The sequence below is a fragment of the Glandiceps talaboti genome, chromosome 2, assembly GCF_964340395.1.
Source record: "Glandiceps talaboti chromosome 2, keGlaTala1.1, whole genome shotgun sequence".
Classification (NCBI taxonomy): Eukaryota; Metazoa; Hemichordata; class Enteropneusta; family Spengelidae; genus Glandiceps; species Glandiceps talaboti.
Window position 1 is genome coordinate 9,485,998 of NC_135550.1, and position 27,628 is coordinate 9,513,625.

Here is a 27,628-nt window from a genome sequence, read left to right on the forward strand (position 1 = left end):
TCATTCCACAGACTTCACACATTTATAAGGCTTCTCACCAGTATGGGTTCTTGTGTGTTCAGTGAGATGTCCTTTCTGTGTGAAAGTCTTTCCACACGCATCACATTTATATGGCTTCTCACCAGTATGAATTCTCATGTGTACAGTCAGCTGTCCTTTGGAAGTGAAAGTCTTTCCACACACGTCACATTTATATGGCTTCTCACCAGTATGAATTCTCATGTGTACAGTCAGCTGTCCTTTGGAAGTGAAAGTCTTTCCACACACGTCACATTTATATGGCTTCTCACCAGTATGAATTCTCGTGTGTTCAGTGAGGTGTTGTTTGAAAGTGAAAGTCATTCCACAGATTTCACATTTATATGGCTTCCCACCATTATGGATTCGTGTGTGTTGAATCAGATGTCCTTTGTTGGTGAATGTTTTTCCACACACGTCACATTTGTATGGCTTCTCGCCAGTATGAATTCTCATGTGTACAGTCAGCTGTCCTTTGGAAGTGAAAGTCTTTCCACACACGTCACATTTATATGGCTTATCACCAGTATGAATTCTCATGTGTACAGTCAGCTGTCCTTTGGAAGTGAAAGTCTTTCCACACACGTCACATTTATATGGCTTCTCACCAGTATGAATTCTCATGTGTACAGTCAGCTGTCCTTTGGAAGTGGAAGTCTTTCCACACACGTCACATTTGTATGGCTTTTCACCAGTATGGATTATCAGGTGTTTAGTCAGATAATCTTTGCGAGTGAAAGTCTTTCCACATACATCGCATTCATATGGCTTCTCACCAGTATGAATTCGTGTGTGTTTAGTCATCGCTTAATTACAAACGAATATCTTTACACACACTTTATATTTGTATGGCTTGTCACCAGGTAAAGTCGCTATTGACCAGAAAGAGTCTCGTCAAACTACTGACACTGATATGGTTTCTCACCAGAATGAATTGGTTAACGTTGTTCTCCTTTCCTTTCCGAACGAGTGTCTTTTTTCTAGACACTTCGCGATTGGTATGGCTTCTCACCAGTGCTGTGTTGTGTCAGCGTTTCTATTATTTTACAACGTGAGTTTGTTGTAATTAGGTTTGTAAGTTGCACTCTGTAAGAGATAAAGTACACACAGAGGAGTGAGTAGAGTAAGACCGAATAGAATTCTTGTAATTATGTTACCTTGAAGTCTTCAAAATGAAGATGAATCTGTGAATGGGAAATTGATATTCATTTACATTTTAATAAAACAAATTGAATATCCTTTTTACCTCCCGTAAGGGTACGGGAGGTATTGAAAGGGGAAGGTGTGTCTGTCCGTCTGTCTGTCTGTCTGTCTGTCTGTCTGTCTGTCTGTGTCATCATTTTCTAAAAATCGGCTGGCTCAATTGTAATGAAATTTGGAATATATAATCTTTAGGGTAATAGCTAGAACTGATTAGGTTTTGAGCCAGATCTGTTAATGTTTAATGAGAGAAATTTGCATATTAATGAAATCAACTAATTACGCAATATCTTAAGACTGCATACTTCAATTTCAATATAATTTAGTACATTCGTTTGTCCTATAAAATTTGTTGATGTATCTTACGGCGTTAATGAATAATTTGCATAATTAATTATTTTTGGTAACTAGGCTATATCTTAAGAATACATACTTCAAATTCAACATAATTTAGTACATACGTTAACCATAAGAAAACACATACGTCCTATCAAGTTTGTTGATGCACCGTACAGTGTTAATGAATAATTTGCATAATTAATGATTTTCGGTAATTAGGCTATATCTTAAGAATACATACTTCAATTCCAATATAATTCAGTACACACGTTAACCATAACAATCACATATGTTGTATGAACGGTTTCCAGTGCCCCTCTGGAAACCGTACTATAGCAATAATGGAACAAACCATCAGGACGCCATCAACGATGGAGGACTGACTGGTATATAAACGTATCACCCTGGAAAATCCCGTAGGACGGATTATAGAAAGTGTGGATGCAAGTCATACCAAATCGTATACTAAAGCCTGCATCTACACAGCCACATCGCAGAGACAGAGTTGTCAAGCCTGACGTTAGTCAGTTCAGGTAAGACAACATAACCTCGGCACTGATTACAACAATTGGCGTAGTCGGCCTCCCGTATCTGAGCGGTCACTCAGAATTTTGCAAACTTTTAGTTGTGGTAAACTTCTTTGTACTGGGGTGGGAACGTCATCTTGATTGACATTTGAAGGAGGGGCCAAACAAAAAGTCAAACTCCGGGTGGCTCCACACTAGTGCACAGAGAATTACCAGTTTTCATTTACAATTGTTTGGTGTTGTATATTTCTGTTAGTGGACCTCGTATTTTGTGATTTTCAAAGTGTCTTGTCAATTTCAGTTTCCATGTGGTCGTTAATTTATGCATAGCGTCCGTTCCACCTGTTAGTGGGTACGAAACTGAAAATTGGGGCAAAGTCAGTTTAACGCTGTGTAGTTCTTATCTGTTCTTCGTTTTTTGGTCCTAAAAAATTCTACAAATAGTTGGTGTATAGGACAGTTTTATTTTCGTTGAAACCGTTTTGTAAATTAGAGTTCATAGTAATTTTTTTTGTGTGGTGACACGGATTTGTGGGGTAGAGCTTACCAATTGGGCAGGCCCCTACAAAGTGCACCACGCGTTCGAATTAGTTAGGGACTACAATTTTTTTTGTGTGGTGTTGCCAAGTCGTGGGGTAGAGCTTAAATAATAGGCCGACCCCTACGCGAGAGCACACCACGCCTTCAATTTATAAAGTAGGTTTAGTAATTTTTTTTGTGTGGTGCAGCCAAGTCGTGGGCCAGCTTTACAAAATAAAGCACACCCTACGCGAGGGCGCACCACGCCTTTGAGTAAAATACGTGTATGTAGGCATAGCTAGGTTAGATAAAATTTGTGTTAAGGAATTAGAGTGTGAACACCAGCTAGTGGAAACAAAATAGAAAAATAGTAAATTTCAAATAACTTATAAAAAGGCTAGGAACCTAGACTGAAGGTCTGCAAGGTGTTGCTGACTTTGGATTAAAAACCCCAGATTATTTGTTGTATCTTCGGTACGGGACAGGGGACACAATAGTTATTGTATACACTGTTCCGTATTAGTTGTGCAAGTTATAATTCCACAAGTCACTGGGAAATATCAATTTCTATTTTGCGAGTACAGTAGGAGATAGAAAGAGTATTTATTGTACCTCTGTTGAATATTAGTACCCACTTAGAAAATACCCTTGCATATTTCCATATACTAATTGTATATTGTCGCGTACACGTTTAAACACGTCTCAACTCTAGAAGATAGTTTTACTGTTAACTATTGTTGTGTTGTACAAGGCAGTTAACTTACCATAGCACAAGCAGGGTAAGTTATTAGTTCTAAGGTGAGATATGGCTACAATTAATATCAACAATTGTACAGAGGAAGAATTACAACAAATTCCTGGGATTGGTCCCAACCCCGCACAAGCCATATTGAAACTTAGGGAAAAGTATGGGAATATAACAGAAGAGAACCTAGCGGAAATACCATATCTGAAGTCATTTCCTGAATTTATAGAAAGGGTAAGCTTTACACCTCTCCCCAGTGAGGATGGTAGTGATATTGCTATCGGACTGAGCTATGGGGAAGAGATGTCAACAAACCCTGTGGAAACTTCAGTTACTCAAGCAACCCAAACCCCCTATGATAACTTACCAGACAGAGAATACTTAGAGTATGGACAGCCCAAACCAGAGGTAATGGGTGCAATTCCCAAAAAACCTCCACCCCAACGAACAACAGATGAGGTAATAAAAAGGGTTTCCCATTTAATAGAGGGTGGATATGTCAAACAAGCGTCAACAAAGCATAGATCTGACACTGAGGAATATATAGATACAAAATATGAACAATATAATCATAGTCTAAATGTCCCTCATGGAATAGCGGCAAAAGAGGAACCCTCCATTGAAACCCCACGCACCAAAAGAAAATTGGCAGCTGATTTTGGCCTACTTCATACACCGGAGGGGGTTAACCCAAAATATGGCCCCAGATACCAACCTCAGCAACCTAAACCTATGAGTAAACCATATAGGGAAAAAACACCAGTGAGGATAGAACTGAGTAATACCCGAGACAATGTGGATGCCGGGGGTATGGATAGACGGGAAGTGAGAAAAGTTAGGGATAGACCGGATAGCCTGGAACTTACCTATAGTAAACCAAATTATTATAGACCCCAGGGTCCTGAACATTTCTCCTCACAACCCCCCCTATCACCCGAGTATGACCAAAGCCCGGAACGTGAAAAGTCCTATAGATCACCCCCCTACACTAGACGTGAGCGTTACTCTTTATCTCACAATATCCCCAAAACCCTTATGTATAGTGGTGAGGAAGAATGGAGAATATTTCACATTAAATTCTCAAGATATGCTGACGAAGTAGGGTGGAACTCGAAGGAAAGAAGGAATCAGTTGTGTTGGTGTCTCACGGGACCAGCCAGTACATATTATGCTAATGTAATCGAAAGGTATGGTGACATAGACTATTTCGATCTAATAGCTAGATTTGCACAACGATTCGGTCACCAAGAACTCCCCGAAACGGCACAAATGAACTTTTGGCAAAGTAGTCAGCGGCTTGATGAAAGCTTACAAAACTGGGCAGATAGAATACAGGGCCTAGCCACTTTCGCCTTCAGTTATGGGTCGGAGGCAAATACAGACAGACAAGCCGCTATCAGATTTTGTCATGGGTGCATTGAGAAAAAGGCTAGTCAATATGCAATTAATCAACATCCAGCAAATATTGAGGATGCTATGGATAAAATTAGATGGTTCCAATTTAATGCAGCCGCCATCTCTGGTGACACTAAACCCGCCCGTACTCAAGTTAGGTGTACAAGGCCAGAAGACGAATCTGACTATAACATAGTTGCAGTGCAAGCTACTACCACTAGTACTGGGCCACCCCCACCTAACTTTAGTCAAAATAAACGTCCATCCACTCAAGTTGACTCCGGATACAAAATAATGGAAGACAGAATGTCACGTCTAGAGTTACATGTTGCTAACTTAAGCTCTAAATTTGATAGCTTTGCAAAGGAAATGAAGAGTTATATGATGGCCACCACTCAAAAACGGACATACAGTCGTTCACCATCCCCTAAATCCGACAAGTGTTTTCTGTGTGGTAAAGTAGGCCATTTCAAAAGGGATTGCCCAATCTCTCTCCCAGACCCCATGGGACGGGAGTGACCATTGAGGACTCGCTAAACAAACACGGATCAACTCAGTAGGCCCTGGGCTGACCCCGATTGAAAATGGCCAACCCCATTTGACTGAATTATCAGTCAAATCCCCACTGAACCCTAAGTACATAGATGCTGATGAGGAAGTAGTCATCTGCCAACTAGTCTGGTTCCATGCTGAGTGTGTCACTTACGATTGAAGGACATGGAACACAGGCAGTGATTGATACCGCCTCAGAGGTAACTATAATTTCAGACAAACTCTATGACCAATTGGATGCAAAACCCCCCTCTATTAAACCGATTACAATGCCAACAGCTGGACGTGAAATGAAAATGAAAGGTTTCTTAGTGGGCTCGGTCTGTATCAGGTTGGGAATGGAGGTGTACAAACAACTTCCCAGTTTGGTTCTGGTCCATCTACCACTTCGCAGGGGCAGAAAGGGACGAGTTCCGGATTGACAGGTTCTCAAAAACGAGAGAAGTTGAAACAGAATACTGTCACTTCCTCTACCTCAATGACTGCGGAATCTCTTTCGCAAGGGAAACCAAAGTCCAAGGGTAAAGGAGGGGAGAGTTCTGTGAAAACACGAACCCTGTGAGCGGGGAATGCAGTAGTCTTACTACAACCAAGAAAGACTATGTACGATGTCCAAGGACAGGAACAGCAATCCCTGCAAGTCTAGATGCTAAATTGGGAGAGAAAACAATGAGAGGAAAGGACCAACACAGGGGTGGAACCAGTCATCGTGCAACGGATGGTAACACATCCCAAACACCGGCTGTGCCACCGGTACCTTTGCAGAGGGTACAACCTCCACTGCGTATCTCACCCAGTTGCAGTACATCGTCACAGACTGATTTACCATTGACGGTTGGGCAGGTAAGTCAAGGTCGGAGCTATGCTCAGGCTTTGATGACCCCTACCCCTAAGATGGCAAAGAAGAAATCTGTGTCGGGTACTGCCTTGCAACCTAAATTACCTTTGAAAGGGGGACAAGTGAGTCAAAGAAGGGGCTATGCTCAGGCTTTGATTTCTCATCCCCAGGAGAAAGTAAGGCAGGTATATGAATCCCGTACTATTCGGCTGTCGAAAATACCGTTGAAAGGTGAGCAAACAAGTCAAGGTAGTTCTTCTAAGACTTTGACCTCCCCTCCCCCAGAGATAGTAAGACAGCCGGGTGACCAAGGCAAGAAAAAGGTGAGTCACAGTCGAAAAAGACCTCGGACTGTGATCTCCCCAACGAAAGAAGGACCTTGAAAGCAGTTCAAGACGTTCTATATGTTGATGGAGTCCAGCAATATCGACGCTGTGGGTGAAGTAGGTCTAGATTACACAACACCTGAATCTGCTTGGCCAAAACAGAAGGAACTTCTAGAAGAAATCCTACAGCTGCTTCAAGAACAGTCTGTCTCAAAGCCCCTAGTGCTGCATATTCGAGGAGGTGATGGAGATTCTTATGGTCATAAACCTGGTGAGGAGGTATTACAACTGGTACGTAAGTACTGTCCCAGGGAACAGTTCATACATTTCCATTGCTTCTCTGGGGATGCACCACAAATTCAACTCTGGCTGACCCACTTTCCAAATACTTATTTTGGGTGTACAGCCAGCGTAAGGCATGCCACGCCCCTTCAGGTATTCACAATATCACAAGTACCTGAAGATCGCCTCATCTGGAAGACAGACTCACCCTATTTTCCCCCTCCCAATTGTCCTAAACCAAACTCTCCCCAGTATATAGGAAGTGTTGGGTTTTTAATAGCCACAATTCGGGGCAGTACTCCCCATGAACTACTCCCTATCACGGTGAGGAACACCCGTACCCTTTATGGCTTCCTGTAAATTATAGGTCCCCCCCATTTTGTTTGGTAAGGGGGAAGAAGGGAAATTAGGTTTATTATGTAACTTACACCTGTGGTGTGTCATGACACTTGGCGCCTTCTTGGAGGAAGAAAGTTATACATTGACATACTGTGGGGGTAAAAATGCATGATAAATGATTCATTATGTGACTTACACTTGTGGTGTGTCATGACACTTGCCTTCTTGGAGGTAATAAGTGTATATCGACGGACTGCGGGGGTAAGGGTGCATAATACATATCCAAAAATCTGATTACTGTGTTAGTACACAGTCATTGGCCCTGAGATCTTCTTAGGTGGAACAGATAACCAATGGCCGCATACTAACCCAACATGTTTTTAGTTAATAGCTAGGGATGGCACTAATCAAGCCAGGGGACCCAAAACATTCAGTTAAAATCCCTAGTTAAGGTATTATGTTCATTATTAATACCTTGATAAAGAAATCAAGGTAGTTAGTCATTATACCATAAATTGATGACTAGTTAGTTGTAATTATTTATACCCCATGAAAGGTGAGGTAAATAATTGGATAGCTGTTTTAACATAGCTAGCTCAGTATAACCGCTGGTACCTTGTACAAGGTAATGGGACATTGTTTCAGGCACTATGTTTATAGACTAGTAGCTCTTCCATCTCCCCTAGTAACAGCCCCTGGTGGATATTCTTAGGCTATTTCGCTCCCACAAGATCCCCTCAGGGTCCAGCCCTATTTAAATGAAGTTGGGGGGAGTGTTGTATGAACGGTTTCCAGTGCCCCTCTGGAAACCGTACTATAGCAATAATGGAACAAACCATCAGGACGCCATCAACGATGGAGGACTGACTGGTATATAAACGTATCACCCTGGAAAATCCCGTAGGACGGATTATAGAAAGTGTGGATGCAAGTCATACCAAATCGTATACTAAAGCCTGCATCTACACAGCCACATCGCAGAGACAGAGTTGTCAAGCCTGACGTTAGTCAGTTCAGGTAAGACAACATAACCTCGGCACTGATTACAACACATATGTTCTGTAAAGCTTGTTGGTTTACCTTTCAGTGTTAATGAATAATTTGCATAATTAATGATTCTTGGTAATTAGGCTATATCTTAAGACTGCATACTTCAATTTCAATACAATTTAGTACATATGTTAACCATAACAAAGCGGTTATGTCCTATAAATTTTTTTATATAGCTTAGTTTTAATGAAAATTTTGCATAATTAATGATTTTAGGTAACTAGGTTGTATCTTAAAAATGCAAGCTTCAAATTTCGTATAATGTGATACGTACATCATAATAATACGCACCTGTCCTATGAAGTTTGTTGCTACAACTTTTTCCTTTAATGAGTATTTTGAATAATGAATGATATTTAGTAATTAAGCAATATCATAGACTCTTACATACATTAACCTAAGTAAGCACGCTTGTCCAAAAAACAAAGCCTGTTACCATAGTTTGTTTAGTTTAATTTATTTACATAATTAGTGATTCCCTTACGGGAGGCATTCTGGTTATACTTGAAAACACAATGTCAAACGACATAGACCAATGATGTGATGTGAAGATAGTCTGTAAACATCGGTTTTCTTGATCTCCGCATGGAAGTTGGTGGTACTTTCATGGTCTCCGTCTTGGTGTTAGAAGGTAAATACAATACAAACATGACTGTTATGCATCCAAAGTTCAACGTCATCTCCACGATTAGTGCATTTGCATGTTTGTGATGAGCAAGAATGAGACAATGTCTATGTCAAAATATACAATGTAAGTAGTGCCAGTAACTTATCGAAGCATGAACACCACGGAAGCCAAGCAAACACAAATGTTTTTCGTCAGTTGTAGTCCTCTCGACGAAGAGTTTGCTTAGTAATGTGACGGTATAGCCAATTTAGCCCACTGCTTTATATAAGTGATCGGTTGGAACTCTGAAGTACAATGTACTAAATCTGCTTATGTAAAACTCTCCAGAAATAAGATATGGTATAGCAGTTTTACTTACCTTGATCTGTCTGACGCTGTGCGTCGTCTTTCGTTTCTATACATCTACTGCCTGCCTACTTGTACTTTCTACAATGACTGAGGTTGATCACCCCATTGTTACACACCGTGAATATGCAAATAAGAATCGCATCTATTCATAAATAGGTGCTAATGGAGTTCTTTTTGATACTACTGTACCGGGGGGGGGGGGGCACTAGTTCCTAGGTTTCTAGTGGCCCCCATCCCTGGTTGTGGTTTGGCACGTCAACTCTAGGTTTCCGAATATCACTGAACAATTCTCAAACCTAATTATTGGCTACTCTGACTCAACGTCAAAGTTCTAACATGGATGCATTAGGGAGACATCTATGCTGTAACCATGGAAGTAGTTTTACTTCCATACTGTAACAAAGGAGGTTTAAGACCCCTTATACCACCATGCCCTATCAATGGATCCTGGCCCATGGAAGCACATGTATTGTTACTATTCAGTGTTATAATTTACACCCATTGTTTTTGAGATCGGTAAGGTGACATTTCACAACTGTTCGAATGGCGTTCTACAAACATTACACAAATTGAGGTTGAGTGTTCCATCGAGACACACACACACACACAAACATACATACATACATACATACATACATACATACATACATACACACATACATACATACATACATACATACATACATACATTCTTACAAAAGTAAACTTTTTTATTTTGAAATTGAATTTCCTCATAACATGATGGATGTAGCTTATTTCAAAGGGAAGAGGTAACAATGAGTGGCGCTTATTCCCAAAGTAGCTAGTACAATTGTAAATTAGGTGGTAAAAATTGAATCAAAGTTTGAGGGAGCCAAGTGGGGTGGGTAGGGGAAGGGTTTCCCCCTCCCGTCCCTGGAGATTTTTGAAAATTCAAGGGCTGAAATAATGCTTTCTGGTGCTATTCTAACATGTTAAGCTAGTAATAATACTACATAAAATCTGAATCAAAATAAAAGGAAGCAGTGTGAGGATAGGTACCGAGGGGTTCCCTTTGAGCCTCTATAAAGCTTTGAAATTCAAGGACTAAAACGAAAAAGAAAGTTATCTGTTATTATTTTAACATGTCGAGGTGATAACAACACCTTCTCCTGATAACAATTGTTTCAATTCAACATACCGACACTGAGAAGAATTCTCAAAGCATAGTTGCATGCCATACCATTTAAAATTAGGAAAAATTACGGTATACTTATATATTCATTTCATGTAACAGAACGCCATGTACTAGTATCTGTGCAATGAAAATTTAGCTATATATTACCATAATCTTTGTTTTCACCATGTATTTAATACTTATAATCAGTATTTACCAGTTATAAATATCTATGCAAGGAAACTTGTCAAGAGATTTTCAGTCCACCAAGTTACCATATCATCCCAGTATCTGGTATGCCTCCACCACGCCGTGATATTCAAACAAACAAACAAACAAACAAACAAACAAACAAACAAACAAACCAATCTCATACAAATGACTTGATTGGCATGGCTTTATGCATCATATGTCATGTCTATGTCATGTCTCTTGTGCTTGTCGTTTGTACATTAGTTGGCATTAATATGTAGAAATAAACCAATGAAAAACCAAATAGACTTGAGAGAGTATACAAAGCCAAATTCTAGAAATATTCTTCACTAATTTTGTCCAGTTGAACTTGACTCTGATATGTACAGGTGTAATACGTGCCCTATTTGGTACCTTGGCATTTGTCAGTTGTGTTTGCTTCGTGTGTCTAGCCTGTATATTGTGTAGGTTTCATTCGTCTACAAATAGATATTACACTAGGAAATGATAATCAATGCGTGTTTCAAGTTCATATCCTTTTATCAAATTTTGTTAGCCTCTTTGTGTGTTGTAAATTTTCTGTGATATGTGTATGTAGGAATTTGGAAGGAATCTGGCTGTCAGAAGCGTTGCATATTTAAATATTGATATGGCTGTTAGCGGTGGTTGGACGATGAGGGCGAAGTCGGTACCTCTCCTGCGTCAAGCTATCCTCAACGCAGCTAAAAAGGTGAGATGCAAATTTTGATTTAAAAAAGATACCAGACATAAACGATTGCATGTATAGTAATAAAGATGTAAATCACTACATTGCTGTATAGGCAGGGAAGATGGTTAGGACTTTCGTTGTCGTAGGGAGGGGGGGGGCGGCGGAAACATGAGATGACATAGATTATGTTAGAGGCCGAAAGGCGAGACGGGTGAGAGAATCCGTGACAATTTGCGTCCATCCCCTTCTCAAACCCGAACACTGTATGAGAGGACTCTTTTCATGGATTCTTTTTCAACACACTATTTCAATGTGTACCTCGTTGAAGGAGCGGCCACGTGCCATCTATTTTCACGTTCATTTTGAGAAATCTGGAAAGAATAAACAAGCTTTTGAATATGTGATTACGAAAAGAAACAGTCGCTCATTTGATCCAATAGGGATGTCAAATCAATAGCCCGCCAGGTTAGAAGAACTGTAAGAGATCTTTCTTTCATAGAGTGGTTAATTCAGTATTTGGCGGCCATGTTTGATTCTAAATGCACGATGACCCCTAGCTGCAATATTTGTAGCGTCTCGTTGCGGTTTTGTGGGTTTTTTCGTCTGTTTTGGTGACTTTTTAAGTTTTTGTGTTTAACCCGCACCTAACGCTACAATTCCTAGTGCAGGAATTCCAATCAGCTGGTGCGATGCGGATCTGCATCGCACGTATCAATCCCTATTTTCGCCAAAATATCGACCTACCTACGGAAAATCTGACATTTCCTAACCGCAACACTTCTTAGGAATCCCCCGCAGCACAATCGACGGCCCGATCTGCCCTTTCCCCCGTCAAAAACGGCCGCCGAACATGCGAGACGAGACAATTTTGAAAACGAAGGTCGTTGATCACGCGATACATTTGCCGAGATCTCGTAGCCGCGAAAGTTTTCAAAATTGTCTCGTGAATTCAGTCTTTTTATTCGCCAATCGATAAATACATGACAATCGAAATTACGACTTTACCAGTCTAGTTCAGATTATACGAAATTTTGTGAAATGAGAAGTATTGACTCAATGTAGTTTTTCCCTTCGGGTTTTAAGCAGGCTTAATTGTTCATATAAAAAACCCACAGTCGATGTGATGCATAATAAATAAACATTTAGCCCACCCCCCAAAAATCTGAAGAAACATATTCCATTTTTTTTAGCTTGATGAGAAACCTTCCATCAAAAGACATCCCATGAATGGTCTGAGCATATAACAACATGTGGATTTTTGCTATTATATTAAATTTGATCCCCTTTTTATTTCCAATTTTTCACAGTATATCCAACCTTGGTTCGGGAAGTGACTATAAAACGTTCATGTATCGGTATGGAATTCCTGGCCTTGATATAAGATACACTTACGATTCGGTATGTAAATTGTAGTACCATCCCCTTGGAAGGTTAACCACCACTAACAGGACAATCTATAGAGGGCGCTCGTTTTACGTTTACAGAGTAGAGGTCTGAATGATGATTTTACGACAGTGTAAGAAAGAAAAAAAATGTACATATCCTTAACAGAAATAGCCTGATTAGCATAGTTGAATTTAAAATCAAAAGGCAAACAAAAAGGCAAACAAAAAGGCAAACAAAAACAAACAAAAACTAAACAATAAACAAAACAACACCAAAGATGTCACATTAGAATGATGTACTCCGAGATTAAAAGAAATGGGCTTACCTTTTGCACATTCATGATTTTTTACAAAATATTCATCTAAAATTTAACGCTTACTTCTACTTCTAAGTCGTATTTCGTTACATTGTTATGTCATTCTGTTGTTTTTTTCTTCCATCGAACAGTCTCTGGCGCCATCACATCCACTCTACCATACAGCATATGAGACGGTTTATCGCGTGCAGAACATTTTAGACCCGAAATTCTCCTATCATCTCGCCGTATGTCGTGTGATGACTGAAATCACGCGAGATATGTCAGATTCTCTGTTCATCCCATTTAATATAAGTGTCTACGTTGTAAAATTGAACGAAGCGGTGGATAAATTGAAAAGGAATTACGGAGCTAAAATGGCATCTAAAAGCATAACATTTGGTAAGAACAAGAATTATTAATATACCAGCACGTAGGCCTACATCGAATAACATAGAATTTGATATCAAGTAGGATGGACTTAAAGGGGCACAAGCTGAGTTTACACATACTTGTGAGTACTTTATGTTGCATATTTATATAAAGGTACCCACAGTGTTGTACTTGCTGGAGCACACTTAACCACAACATGCAATTACGTGAACGCAACTGTAACGGAACTGACAATGTATTTGGGTTTCACGACTAACTTGGCATACCATTCTTCAGTCGCTCTCAGCCATGCGTCAGACCCTAATTATATTACCAAAATATGGTAATTATTCAGACACAGACCCCACACGAGGGTCTGGGATGCAGACAACATTTCAAAGTCGCGGTGCTTCCAGGTTGATTTACCTTATTATTTTTGTTTTTAAATTATTTTTATTTACCTTTTTTTTTAATTTCCTTTCAGAAACCATGGATTCTGCTCTGGTCAATTTTACAGTTGCGGCCGATGCTTTACACAACAAAATCAATACCATGGAAAAGAATGAGTGAGTACAAACAAACAAACAAACAAACAAACAAACAAACACACAAACAACATTACATGTATTCCTCGTAGATAGTTTTCATCGAACATTCTGATGTCCTGTTTTACACAAAATTTGAAATTTACACACTAAAAACTATCTCCTTGTCAGAGGGCGCAGTTTACTTTTCTTTATATTATGTTTGTGGTTTAGTGCTATGGCAATCAGGGCTGTCAATGACCAGCTGATGAACATTGAAAGGGCTTTCATCGATCCATTAGGATTGCCTTACACCAGATTTCTCTGGTAAATAAACTTGTCATATTATTAGAGGGGGTAGCCACTCCTGGAAATAGAGACACTTTCATGAAATAATGGGTTGTGGAGAGCCATTTCATGATTTTATATCATCTACAATTACTTGTGATTTCAGAGAAACAATCAGTTGAACCAGTGAGTTCAACCAGTGAATACATTATTTCTGCAGACTGCCATGATGTACATGGATATAATTAGTGCCAACAACAAGGCTTATAACTTTGGAGTTTATCTAAATACTTCTGAACCAATGTTTTGCTACTTCACATCACTTTGAGGGTACACTATATCCTTAGTCGAACAAGTAACCAATGAAGGAGACGTTACTCCCAAACCAGAGTGACTGTAGAGTTTCAATAGGCGGTACGGTATTTTTACGTCTGTGGCAAGTTTTTTTTGTGCTAATACGAATGACATATTACACAAAATAGAGCCCGAGTTACTGATAGTGGACAACTGAGATAAGGTTTATAAAATGTAACATTGCATGTTCGCGCAGCTGTCACTGCCTCTAGTTTGTTTGTGTAAAATAACTCATAGCAAAAAATATTGTGCTGCCTAATTGAAACTCTATAGTCTTTCTGGTTTGGTAGTAATGATATTTTATTCACAATCTCTCTGTAGGCACATTGCGTTTTCACCCAATAATAGCACAGCTTCATCTAGTGATTACTTTCCTGGTATTGTTGATGCCATGTTTAAAATTGATGAGGATCCAAATGAAGATGAACGTTGGAAGACAGTGAAAGAACAGATGTCAGTGGCAGCACTGACCATTCAGTCAGCAGCTACAACAATGACAGATTATCAACTCTAAGTGATGTGCATGAAATCCAGATCTCTGGATGGGCGTGCTTTCTCGTTACACATTATTAAAATTGCGAGTACAACTCATCCTATCACATATTTTGTTCCTTCTGTGACACGTTGTTTGTTGTTTGTCATTTTTACCTCCCGTAATGGTACGGGAGGTATTAAAAGGGGAAGGTGTGTCTGTGTGTCTGTCTGTGTGTGTGTCTGTCTGTCTGTGTGTGTGTGTGTCTGTCTGTCTGTCTGTCTGTCTGTCTGTCTGTCTGTGTCATCATTTTCTAAAAATCGGCTGGCTCAATTGTAATGAAATTTGGGATATATAATTTTTAGGGTAATAGCTAGACCTGATTAGGTTTTGAGCCAGATCTGTTAATGTTTAATTAGAGAAATTTGCATATTAATGAAATCAACTAATTACGCAATATCTTAAGACTGCATACTTCAATTTAAATATAACTTAGTATATTCGTTAAACATAACAACATACATTTGTCCTATAAAATTCGTTGATGTATCTTACAGCGTTAATGAATAATTTACATAATTAATTATTTTTGGTAATTAGGCTATAAGTATATCTTAAGAATACATACTTCAAATTCAACATAATTTAGTACATACGTTAACCATAAGAAAACACACATGTCCTATCAAGTTTGTTGATGCACCGTACAGTGTTAATGAATAATTTGCATAATTAATGATTTTCGGTAATTAGGCTATATCATAAGAATATATACTTCAATTCCAATGTAATTCAGTACACACGTTAACCATAACAATCACATATGTCCTGTAAAGCTTGTTGGTGTACCTTTCAGTGTTAATGAATAATTTGCATAACTAATGATTCTTGGTAATTAGGCTATATCTTACAACTGCATACTTCAATTTCAATACAATTCAGTACATACATGATTAACCATAACAAATTGTGTATGTCCTATAAAGTTAGTTGATGTACCTTACAGTGTTAATGAATAATTTGCATAATTAATGATTTTCGGTAATTAGGCTATATCTTAAGACTGCATACTTCAATTTCAATACAATTTAGTACATACGTTAACCATAACAAAGCAGATATGTCCTATAAAATCTTTTGTATAGCTTAGTTTTAATGAAAAATTTGCATAATTAATGATTTTAGTTAACTAGGTTGTATTTTAAAAATGCAAGCTTCAAATTTCGTATAATATGATACGTACATCAACCATAATAATACGCACCTGTCCTATGAAGTTTGTTGCTACAACTTTTTCCTATAATGAGTATTTTGAATAATGAACGATATTCAGTAATTAAGCAGTATCATACACTCTTACATACATTAACCTAAGAAAGCATGCTTGTCCAAAAAACAAAGCCTGTTACCATAGTTTTTTTTAGTTTAATGAGTTATTTGCATAATTAGTGATTCCCTTACGGGAGGCATTCAGTTTAAATCTGGTGTTTTATTCAGCACTTACTTAAATAGCACACATTACAAAGGAGAATTATACAGTAACAATAAACTACAATATTATTGGCCATGCGTCAAGGTTAATACCAGACACAGACATTTCAATGAAAAAAAGATGGTGGTTGTCATCTTAGATAACAAACAGAATATCTGAGGCACCATTCAAAAAAATGTGTCAACCAATCAAAGTGTTACATTGTAACATGATTATGTCTGTAACTACTACAGCTATCATTGATACAAGTTATACACATTTTCAATGACACTTCCACTATGAAGCAACAGAGTTAATGATGACGGACTAAATAATGTTGTATACGCCAGTACTTTTTCCACACAACTTTGATGTAGGTTGTAGATTGATACGCAGATTCGTTGTTGGCGCTTTGGTTAATCATTCAGTTTTCGTTCACTTTGTGGTATTTTTCATATCACCAAATACAACACTCGTTGCAAAAAACAGAAGTTTGCTCAAATCAACTGAATGAATTTCAGTGATACGTGTACCAGTTTTTCAATAGCAATGTGTTTTATATAGTGGAGTACTACTACTACTACATGTAATACATTGTATGTTCGGCAATTCAATGCTCATTTAATTTTTAGGGTGTGTATAACTGTCACACTTTCCCCTACGTAAAATAGTGGGCATCCACAATGTTTCATTAGGACGAGGAAGGGCATAAAAAGCCCAAAACAACTCCTCTGTGAATATAATTTTTACTGGAAATGAAACGAGTCGCACCTCTTTCACTTCTCAACAGTCCAGTCAAAGTAGCATCTTTATTGAATGTTTTTCAACACGTCTCACTTGCATGGAGTCTCATACATGTATGTCCAGTCAGGTATTTTCTGTTCTGTGCGCACACCCTTCCACACACATAAGACACAAAGTTACTATACAGCTACTACACATGTGTATGACTTCTCACCAGTATACATTCCCGTGTGTTCAGTGAGGTGTCGTTTGCGAGTGAAAGTCTTTCCACAGATATCACATTTGTATGGCCTCTCTCCAGTATGGATTCACGTGTGTTTAATCAGGTGTCCTTTCTCTGTGAAAGTCTTTCCACATACATCGCATGGAGTCATGATGGGTGAATGGTTAGCGTGATCAGCTTGGAATCTACAGGTTGCAGGTTCGAGTCCCGTCGCAGCCTGCTGTTTGTTTCTGAGTGGCTAAAGTCCTTGGGCAAGATTTGAACCACGACTGTACCTCAGTCAACCCAGCTGTATAACTGGGGACCTGGTAGGATGTAGGTTGCAATGTGAAGGCTTTAATCCTATGCGCTTAAATGGCTGCAATGGATTGTATGCTCCCCAGGGAGTTGAGGAAGACTAAAGGGCCATTGTAAAGCGCTTTGAGCACGGAGTGGGAAAGCGCTATATAAGAAACCAACATTATTATTATTAAATGGCCATTGTAAAGCGCTTTGAGCACGGAGTGGGAAAGCGCTATATAAGAAACCAACATTATTATTATTAAATGGCTTCTCACCGGTATGGACTCTCGTGTGTTCAATCAGTTGTTCTTTCTGTGTGAAAGTCTTTCCACATATATCGCATTTATATGGCTTATCTCCAGTGTGGATTCTTGTGTGTTGAATCAGGTGTCCTTTCTGTGCGAAAGTCTTTCCACATACATCACATTTATATGGCCTCTCTCCAGTATGGATTCTGGTGTGTTGAATCAGGTGTCCTTTCTGTGTGAAAGTCTTTCCACATACATCACATTTATATGGCTTCTCACCGGTATGGACTCTCGTGTGTTCAATCAGGAGTCCTTTCTGTATGAAAGTCTTTCCACACACCTCGCATTTATATGGCCTCTCTCCAGTATGGATTCTGGTGTGTTGAATTAGGTTTCCTTTCTGTGTGAAAGTCTTTCCACATACATCACATTTATATGGCTTCTCACCGGTATGGACTCTCGTGTGTTCAATCAGGAGTCCTTTCTGTATGAAAGTCTTTCCACACACCTCGCATTTATATGGCCTCTCTCCAGTATGGATTCTGGTGTGTTGAATTAGGTTTCCTTTCTGTTTGAAAGTCTTTCCACACACCTCGCATTTATATGGCTTCTCTCCAGTATGGATTCTCATGTGTTGAATCAGGTGTCCTTTCTGTGTGAAAGTCTTTCCACACACATCACATTTAGTCGGCTTCTCACCAGTATGGATTCTCGTGTGTTTAACCAGGTGTCCTTTCTGTGTGAAAGTCTTTCCACACACCTCGCATTTATATGGCTTCTCTCCAGTATGGATTCTCATGTGTTGAATCGGGTGTCCTTTCTGTGTGAAAGTCTTTCCACACACCTCGCATTTATATGGCCTCTCTCCGGTATGGATTCTGGTGTGTTGAATCAGGTGTCCTTTCTGTGTGAAAGTCTTTCCACACACATCACATTTAGTCGGCTTCTCACCAGTATGCATGTGTTCAGTCATCGTGTGATTATAAACGAATATCTATCTCCTTTCCTTTCCGAGTGAGTGTCCTTTTTTCCACACACTACGTGATTGGTATGGCTTATCTGCAGTGTTGATTTGTGTAAGCGTTTCTCTTCTTTTACAATGTGAGGTTGTTGTAATTAGATTTTTCAGTTACAATGTCTTATGGGCAATCTGTAAGAGATGAAACACATACCTAGGAGTGAGTAAGGAGTAAAGACTGATAGAATTATTGTGATTATGTGACATCGAAGTCTTCAAAATTGAAACGAATCTGTGAATGGGAAATTGATATTCTGTTTCGGCGTTTCTTTAATAAAACAACTTGGATATCCTGTCCTATTTGAAATCACAATGTCAAACGATATCGACCGAGTCCATTTTGTTGACACAGCAACTTGTAAAAATTGGTTTTCAATAATGTGCAATGGATGACCATATAAAAACATTGTAACATGCGACAGGTTAGTGTAAAAATATATTGTAGATTGTATGAATACTCGATATATTTATTATTAATTAAAAGTCACTCCAGGAAAGGTGTTTTTCTTAAAACATAGACTTTGCATAATGACTATCCACTGGTAATAATCATGTAGGCGACATGAATATTCAACGTTCATCTATTACATATTCATGTATGCTAAGCGTCAAGAGGCAAGCATGTATCACTGCTGCATGCTGGTACAATAGAGATGCAAAATAGTACAATGTGGTGTGGGTAACACAGTACGGAAACTCTTACTAGCGATGGCTACCGGGTACTGGTGTAGTTCAAAATAGATGAATTTGGCGTTTGTTAGCAATCGAGCGAAATTTATGTTATGTAAAATCAGGAAATGACTCTTCTGAACTCAAAGTTTACAAGTTTTCAAATTCTTGGAAAGCTGTTTCTCTTTAAACAGGGTCGTCAAGCCATGCAGCACGATCTTACAAAATTACAGGTTGACCTAAAATGGAGGTATATTTTGTACTCAAACTTGAGGCCTGGGATTTAGCATCACCATATGCCTACCAAAACAGTGACTGTAAGTGAGTGCCCACCCTCGTGAATGCTTACTGTGATCACAGTGCAGAGGGACTGTGTTGTGATGTTTGCAATTACATGTAATGAGCTTGAAATTGTGATGATAATTTAAATAACAGTCGCCTAGATTTCAGATATGACGCGAATTGACAATATATTTCGATAATGTGTCACCACGCCATCTTAGAACAATAACTATAGAGCGTACATTACACTGTACAATACTTTACCCACAACTGTCTCTGATTTGTATGCTTGGATGTTCCTTATTTTATAACTTCTGAGATGAGCAATGTGTCGTAACATTAAAGCATTACATTTATATTTGAATATGTACCAACATTACGAATAAGTACCAACAACTAAATAAAACATCCTTTTCAATGTCAAGTAATCACAAACTCGGACAGTTTTAAAGTTCTTTTGTTATACGTATTCAGAGAAATCTACATCTTTGGCAGAGTCATAACAGCTGCGTATGGTTCCTTTAGTTTCCTTGCAAATATTCTACATGTCTGTCAAGCCAGTGTGTTATTTATTTTTAATGTACAGAATTGCTATCTATGAAAGCCAGTAAGGGACATTTTGTAAAATAAAATATTATCTCGTGAGCATGACATAACATCTTGTGCACACGACTTACTATCTCGTGAGCATGACTTACAGTATGTGGTGCACACGACCTAACAGAATGGGTATTCGGAAATTTATCAGAGAAAAAAATTCGATTCCAAATTGACAAAAATATTTTGATAAACCCTGTACACATGTGACATTTCTCTGACTTTAAGACGCTTATGTGTGAGAGAACAACGTATCAGAGGGAATTGTCTCAATGTGGGTAAGCTATAGTGCAGTGTATTATATCTTGTCAAGGTTTTCACAAGTGTGTCTTTTGTATATAAAAGTCTGACCTTTACCCTTGACAATGTTTATGTGACGTGAAGAGGGTCTGTAAAAGCCGATCCGTCTCGGTCTCCATCTGGATCTCAGAAGGTAAATGAAGTCATTACGTCCAGTTATGCATATATATGTGTCACCAAACTTCGCCGTCACCACTGCAACTGAACACTACAAAAGGCGGGAGCTCGTGGCAATGTTCATTGATAGTACGATATAACCGCCATTCACCTTTTAAAAATTTATAACATTGGCTAAAACCTTAGACCACAAAAAGAACTTTTTGTCGTCTGAGGTAAAACTACTCCTGTTACATTATATGAAAAAACGACAAAGGCATGGTTGAAATATATATCAGGCACCTGCTGTTGTTTCGGCACCTGTTGTATTGTTGTGTTTTCATAATGATGTGTTCTTCCTTGTTTGTGGTTTGCGGGAAGTCTTTCCTTGGCTTACTTTATTCAAGCACGGAAGTATATACCACTGGTGTTTTTCTGTGGGTTGCATTGCCATGGACGAAGAGTTTGTTTATTCTTTTTAGTGGTCTGAGGTTTATTTTAGTATAGTGACATTGTACAAGCCATTTAGCTCACGGCTTTATGTAATTGATCAGATTTTTAAACTTTAAAATACTAAGGTACTTTTGGCACCAGAAATGCGTCGGAAATAAAGTTAGAGGAACACAATTTTGACAAAGGATATGCAGTGATCATTGTTTGGTGAATGATGTTGACGGACCCATGCATATTAGGATGAGCATTTTAAATACATTGTCAAATGGTTGGAAACAACATGCGCGAATGAATGGCGTGAATGTGTCGCCGAAAATAGAATGCCCCTGAATACGTCAACCAAGCATAAGCATGTTCTTTATGCAGACACCACATGCCTATCGTAGGGTATTATTGTATATGTAAACTGTTTAGGTATAACTCTCTGGAAATATGGCATCGTACAACACTTTTACTCACCTTGTTCTTCTGATTCACTACGTCGTCTTTCTTCTTTTCTACTGACCTTGGCGTAATTATATTGACAGTATAATTACTCCAAGTACCGACTGACTACTTCTCCCCTCCACTTTCTATGCTTCTACATTGACTCTGGTTTACATGCGCTACCTCATTGCTATGCAGTGTGAATATGCAAATAAGAGTCGCCCCAGTTTCATATTCAAAGTTGCTTTGCTGGAGAGATATAGCCATTGTCGATTGGCTCAGGCTGTGTGGCAAAATTACGTGACAATGGCCAGTGATGAGATGCTAAAGGTGTAACAGCATCCCCATGGTTGCATTTTTACAAATATGACCGAAGATTTTCGATGCTGAGGACGTAAAACAAAAGTAAAGAGATGAGATAGTTTGCTAGTTATATGTACGTATGGATGTATTAGGGGATATTTTATGGAAGCTAAAATATGTTTCTGTCGACATCTTTTGAAAGATTATCACGACGCTGAGAAAATAACTCCAAATTTATTAACAATAAGATAAAAAATATAAAATCAATATATAAATATCACGGTTTAAGTACGTCGCAAATTTACATGTATGTAACCAAAGTGATGGGGGTTTCTCTGATTTCCATGATCCTATCAGATCACGCTTTGACAGACGTAAAATCATATTGTCTGACGTTAGTAATGAGACTAATATCGACTGTAGTCTTTTTAGACAGACAAGGCCATTTAGGGACCGGTCAGTTTCTTCAGCCTGGGGGGGGGGCGCGGTGGATTGGTAGGGGGGGGGGTCACCCTGTTTTTGAAATTGGCAGTAGGGGGGGTCATGCTGTTTTGAAAATTGTGGATAGGGGGGGTCATTGTGTTTTAGATTGTGATGGAAGAAAAAAATCCTTTCTACTATGGCATACAGCCTTGTCTGAAATGTGGTACATGTCAATATTTGTTCTTGTCCCTGTTTCTTACATGAATTCTTTAACATTACTTATTAGTTCAAACCTAACTATACATATTCATATACATGTACCGGTATTACCTACCTACCACACTAGTTACAGAACATGTCATGTAAATGCTTGGCTGTTTCACAATCAATGCTTCGCTTATATTGCAGTTTGGGGCAAAAGTGAACTTGAAGGTTTCGTAATGGTAATTTTCATAGATAGTTTATAAATGAAGTTAATCTAAATTGTTCTACTCGTCATGCTATTGACACTACAAATCACCACATCTCATCAGATTCCAGTTACTATTATACACTAGGTATGACCACCTAAAGTTCTCTAACATACCGGTGACTTTATTATACATGCAATATTAATGCCCCTATATACTAATGTTACATGTCCATTTTATGTGATATGAGAAACTCATTTAAAAACGTTTTACGTTAGCTTTTCGAAGCTTGGAAATATTACCTCAAAGGTTATGAATAACCTAAACATTGCCTTAGTATCTCAAGCAAAAAACTCCAGATCTGCCAGGGGAAAATCCCAAGGACTCCCTCACCTCCAGAGGTCACTCATACATTCAACCAACAATCAGATGCACCAACAACCTTTTTACTGTCATAATGGTATTAAACTTTTCTTAAATATTTTCACCCTATTCTAATTTGATATGATATTGTCTTTTCAAGATCTGAAACGTTTGCCAAGATAGTATAAAATTGCCTTAAACTCCAAATCTCCCCTACCAATGATACTACCATTATAGATGTGCTGACCTTTACTACATGTATATAATGATCCTATTTAAACTTTTTATAAACATATTTCAACCCTTAGTGTAAGTTATAAAGAATAGTTTCTGATACTTGCTGTCTTGTAAAGCATGGATTAAGTTATTGCTTGAAAGGGTCTGAATAGCCTAAATATTGGCTTTAAGAGTAAAAATCCTCCAGGGTTTCTAGAGGGAGACCCCCCTCAGACTCCCCACATGAGGTGGACATATCCCAGTCTCAAGCTCTTCCCCTCTTACTGTCAAGATGCTATCAAAGTATATTTCAAAAGTATTTCAACCCTATGTAGTTGCTTTTAACATGTTGGTGTTGTCTTGTAAGGCTTGGAAATTATTGTCTGAAAGGGTCTGAATAGTCTCAAAATTGACTTTCCAAGGTTAAAAACCTCCAGGGCTTCTAGGGGGAGACCCCTAGGACCCCCCCCACACATGAGGTGTGCACATCCTAGTCTCAAGATCTTCCCCCTACCTCTTACTGTCAAGATCCTATCAAACAATATTTCAAAAATATTTCAACCTTATGTAGTTGCATTTTACATGTTGGTGCTGTCTTGTAAAGCTTGGAAATTATTTTCTGAAAATGTCTGAATAGTCTCAAAATTGACTTTTCAAAGTTAAAAACCTCCTGGGCTTCTAGGGGGAGACCCCCTAGGACCCCCTTAGGACCCCATAAGAGATGTACATATTCCCTTCTCAAGCTTTTCTACCTTTCACTGCCAAGATGCTATTAAACTCCTTTTCGAATATATTTACCCTGTGTAGTCAATAATTATAAATATGATAGTGCTTCCCCGAGATCTTATAAAGTAGATGCAAGACAGTCAAGCAGTCCACACTGAGTCACGATAAAAAAATACCTGTCATTCGAATATTATATATGGGGGGGGGGGTCATCATGTTTTAGAATTAAGTGATAGGGGGGGTCAGCCTGTTTTTGGTTTTACAGATAGGGGGGGGGGGGTCAGTGACTTTTTGTCGGCCCGATTTAAGAATCCACCGACCCCCCCCCCCCCCCCCAGGCTGGAGAAACTGACCGGTCCCTTACTTTGAAGCTATTCGAAGTAACCAATAGTATTCAACAATGAAGAACAGTAAATCTGCAGGTGTGGATCAGTGGAAAATTCTATAGAAATTATCTAAGAATAATTGCACACATGTTGTGTAACTTTTTTCAAATAGTTTCATGTCAAGAGGGTTATTCCCACAGGAACACGGGTTTATAGGGGTATGGTATCTCCTATGTTCAAGAAGAGCTACCGAAATGAAATCCTGGTAGCTAGGATTTGAATTTTTTGTTAACACACTGTGTAAAACTAGACTCCCAGTTTAATAAATATAGGTTTAATAAATATAACCAAATTATTGACCTGCAATCAGAATAGAAACAGCGAAGCATAACAAACCCCCAAGAGTACAAATACCCCCGAGTGCTCTCACACTGGAACTGACGTGGCATGGGGTTCATATGTTGTCTGAAATGACATGAAAGTCTTTCCACACACATTACATTTATATGGCTTCTCACGAGTTGTGTTCAGTCAGGTATCCTATGCGAGCGAAAGTCATTCCACAGACTTCACACATTTATAAGGCTTCTCACCAGTATGGGTTCTTGTGTGTTCAGTGAGATGTCCTTTCTGTGTGAAAGTCTTTCCACACGCATCACATTTATATGGCTTCTCACCAGTATGGATTCGTGTGTGTTGAATCAGATGTCCTTTGTTGGTGAATGTTTTTCCACACACGTCACATTTGTATGGCTTCTCACCAGTATGAATTCTCATGTGTACAGTCAGCTGTCCTTTGGAAGTGAAAGTCTTTCCACACACGTCACATTTATATGGCTTCTCACCAGTATGGATTCGTGTGTGTTGAATCAGATGTCCTTTCTTGGTGAATGTTTTTCCACACGCATCACATTTGTATGGCTTCTCACCAGTATGAATTCTCATGTGTACAGTCATGTGTCCTTTGGAAGTGAAAGTCTTTCCACACACGTCACATTTATATGGCTTATCACCAGTATGAATTCTCATGTGTACAGTCAGCTGTCCTTTGGAAGTGAAAGTCTTTCCACACACGTCACATTTATATGGCTTCTCACCAGTATGAATTCTCATGTGTACAGTCAGCTGTCCTTTGGAAGTGAAAGTCTTTCCACACACGTCACATTTATATGGCTTCTCACCAGTATGAATTCTCGTGTGTTCAGTGAGGTGTTGTTTGAAAGTGAAAGTAATTCCACAGATTTCACATTTATATGGCTTCCCACCATTATGGATTCTTGTGTGTTCAATCACGTGTCCTTTGCGATTGAATGTTTTTCCACACACGTCACATTTGTATCGCTTTTCACCAGTATGGATTATCAGGTGTTTAGTCAGATAATCTTTGCGAGTAAAAGTCTTTCCACATACATCGCATTCATATGGCTTCTCACCAGTATGAATGTTCGTGTGTTGAATCAGGTATTCTTTGCGAGTGAGTGTTTTTCCACAAACGTCATATTTGTATGGCTTCTCACCAGTATGAATTGTGTGTTTAGTCATCGCTTAATTACAAACGAATATCTTTACACACACTTTATATTTGTATCGCTTGTCACCAGGTAAAGTCGCTATTGACCAGAAAGAGTCTCGTCAAACTACTGACACTGATATGGTTTCTCACAGAATGAATTGGTTAACGTTGTTCTCCTTTCCTTTCCGAACGAGTGTCTTTTTTCTAGACACTTCGCGATTGGTATGGCTTCTCACCAGTGCTGTGTTGTGTCAGCGTTTCTCTTATTTTACAACGTGAGTTTGTTGTAATTAGGTTTGTAAGTTGCAATCTGTAAGAGATAAAGTACACACAGAGGAGTGAGTAGAGTAAGATCGAATAGAATTCTTGTAAGACCTTGAAGTCTTTAAAATGAAGATGAATTTGTGAATGGAAAATTGATATTCATTTACATTTTAATAAAACAATTTGAATATCCGAAAACACAATGTCAAACGACATAGACCAAGTCCGGTTTGTTGACTCAATTTCCCTAGCTTTCAAATAGTACTTGTAATCTTGAAATTATAGAAATGTAACTTATTCTACGTTAAATTTGTTAGTCCAATAGGACAGATTATAATTCATATTACGTTGTTATCAACTTTATACCTGGATGATTGACTACATCCATAAACATATTCCAGATAGAATTCAAAATCATGCCATATTTAAATTGTTCACGCTTAGGATAGATGCTAATCACGCCAATGGAAAAAACAATTGCTAATTTAAATGTAAATGATAATCTAAATCCAATTATCGACAAGTTATTGTTTACAAGTTTTAATCTCCCTGTAACCAAAAACACTTCATAATTATACAAGATAAAAACAATTAATCCAAGATTAGAAGAACAATGAATTTATTGATAGATAACGCAGTTGTTAGCTACTGTTTGAGTAGTTTAATCTCAGGGTCCGAGGCACGGGTGATACCTCAAACCGCTAATCTCTTTTTAGTGGTCTGAGGTGATACTGCTACGGTTTTAGCAAGATATGCTAAAATATTCCAAGTATGATATCTCTGGATCGTTAGAATATCTTGTCAAGCGTATCAGAAATGTGTCTTGTATTTTAATTACATGTATGTCTGACTGTTTTCTCTCTTGATTATCAAATCTTCAAGATCAGCAGCACTTGTAGTGGAATGATAAACTGCATACGAGGCGATAAACTGGAACCATAGACCTTATTTATCAAGGCCCTGGCGGTTTCACCACAATGCCAGAGCCAGAAGTCGAGTAAGTTAAATCACTTGACAGGAACACTTGGAATGTCTATTGTCTAAACTATATGTAAATTACGTGAATAACGCTTACGTCCGTGAACTTGATACAAAGCCACGCTATATTTTAAAATACATGTAGAGTCATGACACTCTTCCGTCTTATCTAAAATGCGATGTCCTCATCACTAAAGTATCTTATTCTCAGGAAAAATGATAGCAATACCTATTGAAATGAGATGGCGTAAATTTATAAAAGCACGACTAAATTATTGTCTTAACGCCCATGTGAGCTATTGCAATACTAAGATTCTCTCCAACTGTATAAACAGCATCATGTCTGAACCCAAACACGGTAATTACAAATTCATGACATGATAATGTTTACATGATGTGAAGATAGTCTGTAAACATCGGTTTTCTTGATCTCCGCATGGAAGTTGGTGGTACTTTCATGGTCT

General features: G+C 38.5%; 1 protein-coding gene across 1 annotated transcript; it reads right to left on the reverse strand.

Moving 5' to 3' along the window:
- Window positions 1–25,951, reverse strand: LOC144443825 (uncharacterized). Its single transcript, XM_078133388.1, has 3 exons — window positions 24,983–25,951; window positions 17,839–18,795; window positions 1–654 (listed from the first exon to the last, which is right to left on the reverse strand). Exons 1-3 carry the CDS (start codon window positions 25,949–25,951, stop codon window positions 1–3), a joined length of 2,580 nt encoding a protein of 859 aa, XP_077989514.1.
- Window positions 25,952–27,628: the final 1,677 nt, after the last annotated feature.

Excerpts from the sequence above, each read along its gene's own strand:
- LOC144443825 (XM_078133388.1), bottom strand. The coding sequence starts at position 25,951 with ATGACTAAACACACAATTCATACTGGTGAGAAGCCATACAAATATGAC. Across the intron at positions 18,796-24,982 it reads GTGAGAAGCCTTATAAATGT|ATATTCGTTTATAATCACAC; the intron begins GTGAAGTCTGTG and ends GAAAGGAGATAG. Across the intron at positions 655-17,838 it reads AACTGATTGAACACACGAGA|CTGACTGTACACATGAGAAT; the intron begins GTCCATACCGGT and ends TCCAAAGGACAG.